Genomic DNA, 12,438 nt, shown 5'->3' on the forward strand with positions numbered 1-12,438 from the left:
TCTTCAAATATCTGTAAAAAAAACTCTACCGGATTCAGACAAAAAATTTTTATCAGTGTTTGAAATTTAAATTTTTATAAAACCGCGTTAAAAACAGTTTAGCCTCAAACGATTTTTGATATTTGTTGTTATTCAAATAGTATAAATCGTAAATACTTAAAAATTTTACCAGTTATTTAGATTGTCATTTTCTTTACGTGATTTCATTTTCAAAATATTTTGACTTTTTTTGAGCTATTTATAGACAAATGAAATTTTCAATTCTCCTAAGAATTATTTTTTGAAGTGTCGATAAAATGTTTTTTGCCGAGTCAAAATATTTGAAAAATTAATACAAAATTCCTCATAAGTTATTCTTATAGCGATAAAAAAATTATAAGAATACATAGGCACATTTTTTTTTTATTAGCATTTGAAGTTCAAATTTTGACAAAAACTCGTCAAAATCATGAATATTTGCAAATTATTTTGTAGTTCAAAATGCATAAACTTGTTTATATTTATATCTAACGTTAAATATTCTAGACTGACAAATCATCTCCGTTCAGAATCGTTTTTCGTATACAATGATACCTATCATTGCATTCAAATTTAACCTACCCTAGTCCGAGGTCCACCCCAACTCCTAATATACAGTAGAGCGGTTCCCACTTGCCGCCTTTTTTTATTAATTTTTTTACATTTTAAATGCATTTTTTAAGGTTTTTTAATACATTAAATTCACATCCATAATTATTATATATTACGATTGAATTGTGTTTGTATAGTATATAGTATATACTAAATATAACATTAAATATTTTCTAAAAAATAATATGTTTTAAAACGCTAACCACCCAGTTTATCACCTGGTTTTCAGGCAAATTATCTAGCCATTCTTCAATCCCATTTTCTATTGATTCTACTATGCTGTTTCTATCGGTTCTTAATAATCTGAAGTTAAATGATACATGAGCACCAGGTTTGGTTGAAGTTCCATAATATTGCTTTACCTAATAAATCTATTGTTGCATAAGATGTTATGGTTAATAATCTGTTAAATAGTAAAATTAATTTATACAATTTTGAATCATTATAAAGTAAAGGGAAGAGTCCAATTTTAAGTTTATATTCATATATTATTTACCCAGAAATTGGCAAGATGTTACTTCTCGAATAATTATCCATGTGCCTATTATCTCCACTCTTTAATAAATTCAATGCTTTCTGGAGATGCATTACACTGGCACCCCAAAGTCAGAATTTTCCATAAAAAATGTCATCATTAGTTAGTAATTAATTTGTAAACATTCGTAACCATTGGAAACCACAAATTCGGAATTCGTAACTTCATTTTCTCACGGGGAAATTCGTTTTTCTTCCGGGAATGCATCATGTTTCACTAGTTATTCTACCCGGTTTCAAAAAATTTTACTTTTTATTCTTGAAATTGGGCCAGGGTTTAATAACCGTTACGTAAACATCAACTTCCAATATTCAAATACTTACTCTTATGGACATTAGTTTTATAATTTGAATTATTTTGTATTATTTTAGATATATCATGTATTGATCATCATGTATTGTACATCATAGAATTTTAAATTTAATTATCCTAATCATTTTTCAGAACTGAAAATTTATTTTACCAATGACTAATTTACTCAAATATTTTTTAAGCATAGGGAAAACTTTTATTTTCGAACCAAAAATCATACTATTATCTCTAAGTATATTATTAGGTATATGGATATTTATCTCTTGAATTTTATGCAAATGGTTAATGGGGTGCCAGTGTAAAATTTAGTAAATAATTCGTAACCACAAATTTGGAATTCGTAACTTCATTTTCTATACGGGAAAATTCGATTTGGCGGTGCTGCAGTAACGTTACACCATATTTGTAACAGTACATAATGTGACTAGAAATAATATGTTCTCTTTGCTAATTATATGAATCTATGGTTTTCCAAAAGCTTATTTTAATTTTAAATTCATTCTTACTAGATTTTCAATGGCATAACGGCGTGATATATTACATTGATTATAATTTAAAAACATGTATTGTTCTTTAATTGGGGTGTTGATGTAACGTTACCACAGCACCTCCGAAGAAAAATCGAACCTTTTCCTTGTGGAAAATGAAGTTACGAATTCCGAATTTGTGGTTACGAATGTTTACGAATTGGTTACTAACTAATGATGACATTTTTTGTGGAAAATTCTAACTTAGTGATGCCAGTGTAACGTATCTGCTTTCTAGTTGATCTGTTGTATGGATATGTTTAAAGAGTTCGTATCGTGTTAACTTTTTCATACACGAGGTTTTGAGTATTTTCTACACCCCTGTTGCACAAGCATATACATTTTTATAATTTTTTTGTTCGTTACTGTTTTGTGTTTAGAAATGTATCCAAATATAGATTTTAGAAAAAAAAAAACAAAAAAAAATTAAAAACTTAGGAAGTTACCAAAGGCGGGACAGCGTATATCCCACCATGCAATAAACGGGTTATATATTTTAGATACCTACATACAGTGTCGGCCCGGCTAGGGCTCTGGGAAAATGAACGTGGCCGAGGCTCTGAGTTGTTTTTTAGTTTAGAATCATGACAAGGGGAGAAAAATATACACTAATTCACTACCCTATAAACAACCTTGTTCATAGTAAATGAAGAAAATAAAAATGAGGCTCCAGAGGAAAGTACCCAGGCCCTTTATATGCTAAGCCGACACTACTTACATGGGCGCCCATTGGAAGGGACAAGATGGGACACTTGCCCCCCCCCCCCGGACAAAAAATATTTAAAACTTGTAGCTCAATAAATATTACCATAATATTATTATTATCTTTATTACCTTACATTTGAGAATTTTTTTATTTTGACCCCCCTAAAATATTTTTTATGAGCGCCTTGACTTCCTACATACATTAACTATTCCTTTCAAACATTTTATACGAATTAATTATTTATTTAACTTTAATTTGACAGTTCTCTTAAATATCTGTATGCGTATAAATATTATAAAAAATTAAAACTAATGATAGGTACAACGAGTTAAAACAGAACAACCCGAAACTCTTGGTACAAATTTAAACTATTATTGAAAATTCGAGTTTGTATCAAAATAGTACTTCACTTGCTGTATGTTATGTCAGTATAGGTACTACAAGTTCTTCATTTGTTTGATCATTTTCAAATCATAAAAGAATTATAAACAATAAACGAATAGATAGAGTACGCGCGTATACCGTACCACCGTCGGTGTCTACTACGAATATTCACGCACTACGTAGTCATGTAACATGTTATTGCACAGTGAGACATATAATGGATGCTCAATTTTACACAAATATTAGGCCATATACTTAGAATAGCTAATTAAAACCAAAATTAAAATAAACTATATTATATTTGGAATTCAATGAAATAATAATCAAATAAATCGACCGATTCAATAAGGAGAAAACTGAACATTAGGTTTTAAAAATAATAACTTGAAAAAATCAATTTAATTATATTTAATAATGCTAGCTTCTAAGAATTTATATGCATTAGCTATATATAATGAGAAACATATTAAATATCTTAAATTAACCGAACAGACGACTAAAAATTAGAAAAAAAATAAATTATAGGTGGTATACTATTTGTCCCACTGGTTATTTTTTTAATGGGATTACGTGTATCCCACCGTGTTGGAAAGAATTTTAAACAAGCTTCGCCTTTCGTTAAACAAGGTTATTATTAAGAAGGCATTTTTTTTTTAGGCCGAAGATATTAGATAAAACGTAATTAAAATACTAGAATTATAGTATTATCATATTATGTGCAATCTAAATATAAAAATATAATTCAGACAACTGTTTATAATATAATGTTCTTGTTATTATAATATACCTTTTTAAGTATTTTTTGCTTTATTTACTAATAAGTAATTAGGTTTTTATGATTTTTTAACACGTGTTTTTTTTTTTTTTTTTTGATCAAACACACATTATATAATATTTGTTATCAAAACACCACTGATGATAATGTAAAGGTATATTGATTTATTGCTCTAATCATTATAAAATGATTAAGTTTTTATGATTATTTCATATTTGGTTATTTTTTTTATCAAACACACGCCATTAATTAATATAAATAGAAAATATTTTTTAGGGCAGTACAGTTATTGGAAAATCGCTGCTTTACGCACACCTCAACAGTAAGTTCAAATAGTTTTTTCTTAAACATCTATTAATATCCTATTATATTTCACCACTATAATTGCACTTATTTGATTAATTATTGAATTGTCTTTTGATTTTTGTAAAATTAAAATTTAATATGTATTAATTATAATTTTATAATTTAATATAACATGATATCATAGCTAAAATATTTTAGTGTATATAAGGAAGTTTAAGGTATTGATTGTGTTGTTTAAATTACAAATATTCTTAACATAAATTAATCTCAATGTTAGTAAAAACCACAAAATTAATTAAATATATTAAATAAAAAAATAAATTAATAAATTAATTTAATACATATTTACACAAACATTTTTAATGTACAATATTCGTTACAGACACACTAGTGTTTTTTACATTAAAAGTCAATATTTTTTGTGACAATCAATATAATAATTAGGGCTAAGATTTTGATGCAAATGCATCTTTTTTTCTAGTGTTTCAAATCGTTATTCCGTAAGTATAAAATGGATTTTGGGCGATGCTGATTAATTTAAAGTAACTTTATTTTTTGCATTTTTTGAAGACTTTAGGGCCTTTTTTTAGTTTTTAGAGCATTTTTCACAATTTGTTCATAAAATAAACGAAAATTGTTGCGATTAATAAGATATTTTCGGCAAACTGCCACGGTATGGTTTATAAATAATATACGGCACGCCAATCAATTATCGTCGATAACAATTTTATCATAGCTATTACTTTCTGCTTAAATTATCGTCGTTATATACCTATTGGCTAATATGTACTAGCAAAAACAAGTTAAAATATTAAATAATTTTTTTTCAATTATTATTTATAATGAATAATTAAGAAAACAGAAATACAACAAAACAAACAAGTAACAACGTACAAAAACAAAAAATTAATTATACAATTTTTTTTAAATTTTTTTATTAAGCCATAATAAATATAAATGCATTTTTTGAGATTTTTTAGGGCATTAAAATCTCAGCCCTAATAATAAAATAATATTTATTATTTTAGGCTATTTATTATATTTTAAAACAATATGAGGTCATTCGATGTGTTCTTGTTTTTGGCGATAACATATACATGCGTCACAGTGGATGGTGTATATTATCGAGGTAATAATAAAACGAATGATTGGTGGTCGAACACAATTTTGTATCAGATATATCCAAGATCGTTTAAAGACAGTAATAAAGATGGTATTGGTGATTTAAGAGGTATGTATATATGAATCATTAATCATAAAACTAAAGAAGAAAAAAATGGAATCAAGTTTTTTTTGATTTTATACGTTTTCAGGTATTATCCAGAAACTTGATCATTTTGTTGATCTTGGCATTGAAACATTATGGATTGGTCCACTTTTTAAATCACCTATGGATGATATGGGATATGATGTAGAAGACTATAGAATGATAGATCCGATATTTGGCACAATGGATGATTTAGAAGAATTAGTTAAAGAAATGAAGAAAAGAAGTAATTGCCATATATTAGTTAGAAAAACGGTATAATTCATTCAATAAATAACTGTAAATATATTGTTTTCAGATCTTAAATTAATAACAGACTTAATACCTAACCATTCGAGTTATAAATGCGAATGGTTTCAAAAATCAATTAAAAAAGAAGGAAAATACGCAGATTATTACGTGTGGCGTGACGCTTCCAACCAAAAAGAAGTAATGGCAAATTCTTCCGTAACACCAAAGCCACCAAATAATTGGGTAAATGCATTTATTTTTTTTAATTTTAGTAGTTTTATCGTATCTTAAAACATTGTATTAAATATTTATTAAGACTAAAACTGTAATACAAAACCATAAAAACTAGTTTACTAACCCAATTATGTAAAATAGATTTAACTGTTATTTAAAATAATTTATAAATTATTAAAAATAAAAGTAATTAGTGTTGAACAAAAAAAATTTTTACACAGTTAAGTGTATTTGGAGGTACTGGATGGACTTGGAATGATGAACGAAAGCAATTTTATTATCACCAATTCAATTCAAAACAGCCGGATTATAATATTAGAAACCCTGAAATTCACAAAGAACTGTTGGTAAGTAAATAAAATATAATTAAGAATACATGACTTACGCATTAATTTTTGTGTGTTATACACGTGCATAATAAATTAAATAAAAATAAATAATGATTAATGGGAAGCAATAATGACATACTTAATTTTTTAAAACAGATCACCAATACATATTATATTGGTGATGTTGTCAATCTTATTCAATATTTAGATTTTGAAGTAGGTATTTATTTTTAATATTTTATCTAATATACATTTAAAACTCGCTTTAATATTAAAATATCAAGGTAACCAACGAAAAAATACCATACCTATTTAAGATCTATTTAATAGGTACAATATACCGAAAAGAAACTAAATAATAGGACTTAAAATATAAAACGTTAAGTATACCAACTTATGCGATCGTAAATTCAAAACAGTAAATTTTTCCTATATAACTAACTGTGTGATTATCATTATAATTTATAAATGTATTGAATATTTTTATTCAAGGATATAATTGGATTTTGGATGGATAAAGGCATTGTTGGATTCCGATTTGATGCTGTTAGACATGTATATGAAAGCGATTCATTCCATGATGAACCTTGTATAACGGAAGGCGAAGCTTGTTTAACACGATACGAACTCCTTAAACATATCTATACAACCGATCAGCCTGAAAGCATTGAAATTATTAAGGAGTGGAGAGAATACATGGATAATTATTCAAGAAGTAATAACTTGCCAATTTCCGGGTAAATAATTTTATACGAATGTTAACTTAAAATTGAACTCTTCTCTTTACTTTATAATGATTCAAAATTGTATTAATTATTTTTACTATTTAACAGATTATTAACCATAGAATCGTATGCAACAATGGATTTATTAAAGCAGTATTATGGAACTCCAACCACACCTGGTGCTCATGTACCATTTAACTTCAGATTATTAAGAACCGATAAAAACAATATAGTTGAATCAATAGAAAATGGGATTGAAGAATGGCTAAGTAACTTGCCTGAAAACCAGGTGGCCAACTGGGTGGTAAGTGTTTTAAAATATATTACTGTTTAGTTTATAATATACAAAATTTATTAAATCGTAATATATATTAACTAATAACTGTCATACAAATAATGAATATTATTCAATGACTATGACGTATAATTTTAAATCATTATGTTTTTTTTTTTTTTAAGATAGAAAATCATGACAATCCAAGAATACCAACAAAATTTGGAGCTGAAATGGTTCCACTTTTTACAGCTTTAAAATTATCACTTCCTGGTATAGAGGTTACATACTATGGTAGTGAAATTGGCATGGATGATACGTATGTAAGACCAGATCAAAAACAAGATCCTAATAATGCGGGAGATGGGAAACCGGACGAATCCAGGGATTATGAAAGGTGTCCAATGCAATGGGATAGTTCAATAAACGCAGGTACAACATATTATTTTACGCAAGACTATCGATGATTTATTTGAAACAAATTCATCTTTCTAAAATCTTATATTAAATTAGATAATAAATATAAAACTAATCTAATCGATAGATTCAAATGAAATGTTAAGGATCATAATGTTTATGTATAATAATAATATGTTATTAAACGCAACATGTGTTGCACGTAAATATAAACTGTTACAATATTAACAAAATATAAAAACTATAAGTTACCTACGTAATAGTGAAGCAAACAGAATAATATATTCTAACGGTCGTATGTAAATTTGCTATTTCATGCTTCACACAATGTTATGGAAAATTGTGTTTTTCAACCATTCAAGATTGTAAGTACCTTGAATGCACTTTTATATTTAAAAGCTTATAAACTTGAAAACTACAGAATCAAATACCAATTTAGATCAAATTGTATACTATTATTATTTTCACACCGGTAATATTAATATTTTGGCTCACAAAAATTTAATAAATAAATTATAATATTTTTGACATGGATTAAAGAAATTAAAGAAACTTTTATGTAATCTAAATATATTATTCATGTATAAATTAATGTATGTTTATAGATTTTATTCCTATACTAAAAAGTCAAAAGATACAAAACTTGTTTTGTCGATAATTTCAGTGATGACTTTTAGATATATCTGTTAAGTTTAAGAAATAAATCAAATTCTATATTCATATTGTGTTTGAGTTAATTTACAAAGCAAGGTACACCGACGCCAATTCCCCTTTAAACTAAGATACATTAAAACCCAGTGTCGGACTGATATAATATGGTTGGGCCCCCTGCACAGTAATTTACAATTACTTAACAATTTTACAAAAAACAAAAAAAAGGTTTTTTATAATTATAGTATTTATAAACATATAACATAAAGGTAATTACTAATTACATTTTCCATGTACATATAATATAAAATTAAAATTTGTATCATTGAATAATTAGATAAAATATACAAATTTAAAATAATATTTTGAATACTTTTTATTAATTTTATGATATACCTAGTAAATAAATAATATATTAAATACTAGTATTTATAATCAATGGTTCTATGTTAACAAATTGATTCGATTGAAATCCAAGTCCGGATTCGTGAGTCCGGAATCAGGAGTAAACTTAATATTTTTTCCATTTAGGTATGAGCCCCTAATATAAAGTGACCTTATTTCGAAAAAATAAAAACAGGACACTTTTTTGCAATGAGTAAAATATAGGTATATTTATTGTCAAAACATGAAACAATATACAATAATTACATAATATATGTATTATAAATAATACGAAAAACGGGACAACCCTGTTTAAAATAGGACGTATGGTCACCCTACCCTAACATATAAAAATGTCCAGGTGCCCCTGGCAATCACCGGGTAGCTGGGTGGGCCAAATCAACACTGTTAAAACCTAATAAACTGGTGCACCTTAATATTACACCATATTTTATATTTATTTTGTTCATTTTTCCCCGGGTTAAGTCATAGTTATACTGTATGTTATAGATTATAATATTACTATTAAATCATCAACAATCTATCATTGATGATAACACCTAATTTATTTAAAATAAGTAGTTTGATAATGTGGTTTAGATATTATATATTTAAATAAAAGTGATAGTTTAATTAAATGTATTCGTTTCAAAATGTATAAAGGTCCTACTCAAACAGCACCCTTTAAAATAACATAACCATTGAAAAACTTATATTTAACTTAACAAATAAGTTTGAAGATTTATTTTTATTGTATAATTTAATTAACTTTGTATTTAATGTTTTTTTAAGGATTTACGGAAGAAAAAAAAGCTTGGTTACCAATAAATCCAAATTATTATAAAGTAAATGTCGAAGAACAGAAAAAAATACCAACTAGCAACTATAACTTTTATAAAAAAATGTCTCAACTTCGTAGAACCGACACATTAAAAAATGGTGATCTTCAAACGTACAATATTACGAATTCAATTTATATTTTAAAGCGGTAATTAAAATTTAAATAAATCAATAATTTTATAAGCCTTATGTTGTTTATTATCTTTTTATTAATTATTCTTAATTGTTTTATTTTTTAGATCATTAGTGGAACATGAATCGTATATAGTCGTAATGAATTTTGGCAGTGAAACTGAAACCGTTATATTGTCCAATGCTGTGAATAACCTCCAAGAACAACTTTACGTATACTTAGGAAGTGAAAATTCTGGATACAGCACTGGGTAATTAGAATTTTCAGCTTAAACTTTTTTTGTTGTTATAATAAATAATTTTTTGTATATTAATTGATTTTAACTTCCTGTATTTAGAGACATAATATCAACCGTATCTTCATCTGGAAAACCACTAAAACTACGACCACAATCTGTAGCCGTATTGACAGATAAATATATTGCATCTGAATCTGAAACATCAACAACTAGTGATACTCACAATGCGGGCACACAAATCAGTTCCAAATTAATTAGTTTATTGAGTGTTTTTTTATTTATAAGATATTTCTTATGATTTATGTCTCATAAATATAAATAGTTATATCTTATTTTAATTTCAATTTTACTGATAAGTGTGTTATATTTTTGTTTTTATGATATAATATTTAATAAAAGTCTAATTTACGATTATTAATCAATGAACATCAGTTTTTAGTTTATTGAGTAGATACTATGATATTATATTATACAGTGAAACTTCCATAACTCAAACCTCTGTAAGTCAATTTTTCGATTACTTGAAGAAATTCCTTGGTTCTTGAATTTCAATATAATATGATGTGTGTGATAAATGTCTAGACGATTCAAATTTCGCTAACTTAAATTTATCGATAAGTCAAAGTCATTTGAATAGAGTTTTGGCTTATAACTTGAATTCTTCGACATATATTTTAAACTTATTATGTACCTACTTTTTATAACTTTCATTGTATGTCTACTTTATTATTAAACCATAAATCCTTAAATCGTTTAATATTCCAATGATACAGATAAACACTTTTATTTGTAATATTATTAGGATATTATTTTCAATATTTCTTGAAATAAAAAATAGAATTGGTAACTAAATTTGAAATCAATAATTGTCAATTATTTCATTAAAAATACTATTCTTAACCAAATCCTAGACTAAAACTAGCATATTGACATTCATTATCTTAAGAATTGTTGAAAGGTTGTAAGAAATTAAAGAAATTTGTAAAGAAAATTTTTATTATGTTTGAAAATACGGGCGCCAGGGAATTGGGCCACAATTCACCTTTTTTCCAAAGGTATACGGTAATTGGGCTACTAAAATTTTATATTTATAACAGGTAGACCCGGTAACTAGGCAATTTTAAATAATTAGACATTTTAAATAAAAACTTTATAATATAAAATAATATTTATACAATACATCTTATTTTATAAATTGATACGATTCCTAACACTGCAGAAAAATATAGAGAAGGGAAAAAAACGATTTGATATGTATAATTTGTATCATGTTATTTAAAAAAAATATATATTTTTATATATTAGATTAGAAAATGTTTTTTTCATATTATTTATTTTTAACTAACTTTATGGACCTTGTATTATATTTTTAAAATAAGTAGTGGCATTATTTATAAAAAATATTTCACATTTGACTAATTATAAGGACCTTGTTGTCTATTAAATTAGTTAAATCTGTATAAAAGTTTTTAAAAAAAATATTAATTATTTAACGAATTGTATTTTTATTTGTTAGACAACAAATAATAATCAGTTACCTAATAAATGTTATATATTCGTACTAATAGTATATTTGTATACTATACTTTTATGGCCCAATCTCCGGGTACACTTTGAAATTATAGATTTGATTTGTGGCCCAAACTCCGGATAGTAAAATGTAAACAAATATTTTATACGAAACAGGTAGTTAAAATGTGGCCCAATTTCCGGGCGCCCAAAAATACTTCTGAAGGTATTTCCCTAAACGTTCAAAAATTAAACACTCATGACAATCGTTGAAACCATTTAAAACAATTATTGACAAGAACAGATCTTATCGAACTCCATATTGAAACATTTTTATGGCGGTATTAATAATGGGTATTTAATAACTCCATCATTTAGTTTAGAAGATCTTTTATATTCCGGTTTGATTAATACATATACGACCTTCCTTCCGTCGGAAAATCCTCATGTTGTTGGTTTCTATAATAATAAAAAATATATTTATATTATATTAATGCTTACAACATTATACATCAGATAAATCGTATTACTTTAAAGAAAAATAAATAATCAAACAATAAAATTAGATAATTGTATATTAACATTATTAGCCTATATTTTATTTTATTTTATGTAAATAAGAAAAGTGTTTTTGATTTTGATTTATTATTTTTTATGTTCGAAAAAAGTATTTAAAACTGTTAAATAAAGACATTCATGATTATATGTATCTATTTAGTTATGTCATACATATATCCAGACGATCAATTAAGTTCTTAATATCCCAATGGTGCAATTGAATACATAATGAAAAATTACCCAGAAAATGTCGACTTTTCATGAAATTATGTAATTTATAATTTTTATTAATTATTTGATAGCTCAGGAATAACAAATTTTAATAATAAAAAAAAATAAGTGGGAAAGAATTCAGAAATATTTTTACACATGCATCGATCCAGAAAAATTAAGGAATACCTATTTTAATACCTACTATAGAATATACAATGATTGTTTTTATCTTCTAAAAATAAACAATATTACCAAAAAGT

At 25.8% G+C, this 12,438-nt stretch overlaps 1 protein-coding gene across 2 annotated transcripts in view; it reads left to right on the plus strand.

The window, feature by feature from the left end:
* LOC114128187 (maltase 2-like) overlaps positions 1-10,324 on the plus strand; it is a 33,415-nt gene extending 23,091 nt beyond the window's left edge. The window contains exons 1-11 of one of the 2 annotated variants that reach the window (XM_050204464.1): positions 4,153-4,191; positions 5,204-5,406; positions 5,489-5,668; positions 5,741-5,916; positions 6,129-6,254; positions 6,729-6,973; positions 7,070-7,265; positions 7,421-7,667; positions 9,480-9,675; positions 9,767-9,910; positions 9,998-10,324. In XM_050204464.1, coding sequence (XP_050060421.1) covers positions 5,229-5,406; positions 5,489-5,668; positions 5,741-5,916; positions 6,129-6,254; positions 6,729-6,973; positions 7,070-7,265; positions 7,421-7,667; positions 9,480-9,675; positions 9,767-9,910; positions 9,998-10,196 — 1,887 coding nt within the window. In that variant the 5' untranslated portion in view covers positions 4,153-4,191; positions 5,204-5,228 and the 3' untranslated portion in view covers positions 10,197-10,324. Of the gene's footprint in view, positions 1-4,152; positions 4,192-5,203; positions 5,407-5,488; positions 5,669-5,740; positions 5,917-6,128; positions 6,255-6,728; positions 6,974-7,069; positions 7,266-7,420; positions 7,668-9,479; positions 9,676-9,766; positions 9,915-9,997 lie in introns of those variants that run through there. The other variant, XM_050204465.1, reaches the window with a different exon arrangement.
* Positions 10,325-12,438: the final 2,114 nt, after the last annotated feature.

Source organism: Aphis gossypii, chromosome 3, assembly GCF_020184175.1.
Source record: "Aphis gossypii isolate Hap1 chromosome 3, ASM2018417v2, whole genome shotgun sequence".
NCBI classification, from domain to species: Eukaryota; Metazoa; Arthropoda; class Insecta; order Hemiptera; family Aphididae; genus Aphis; species Aphis gossypii.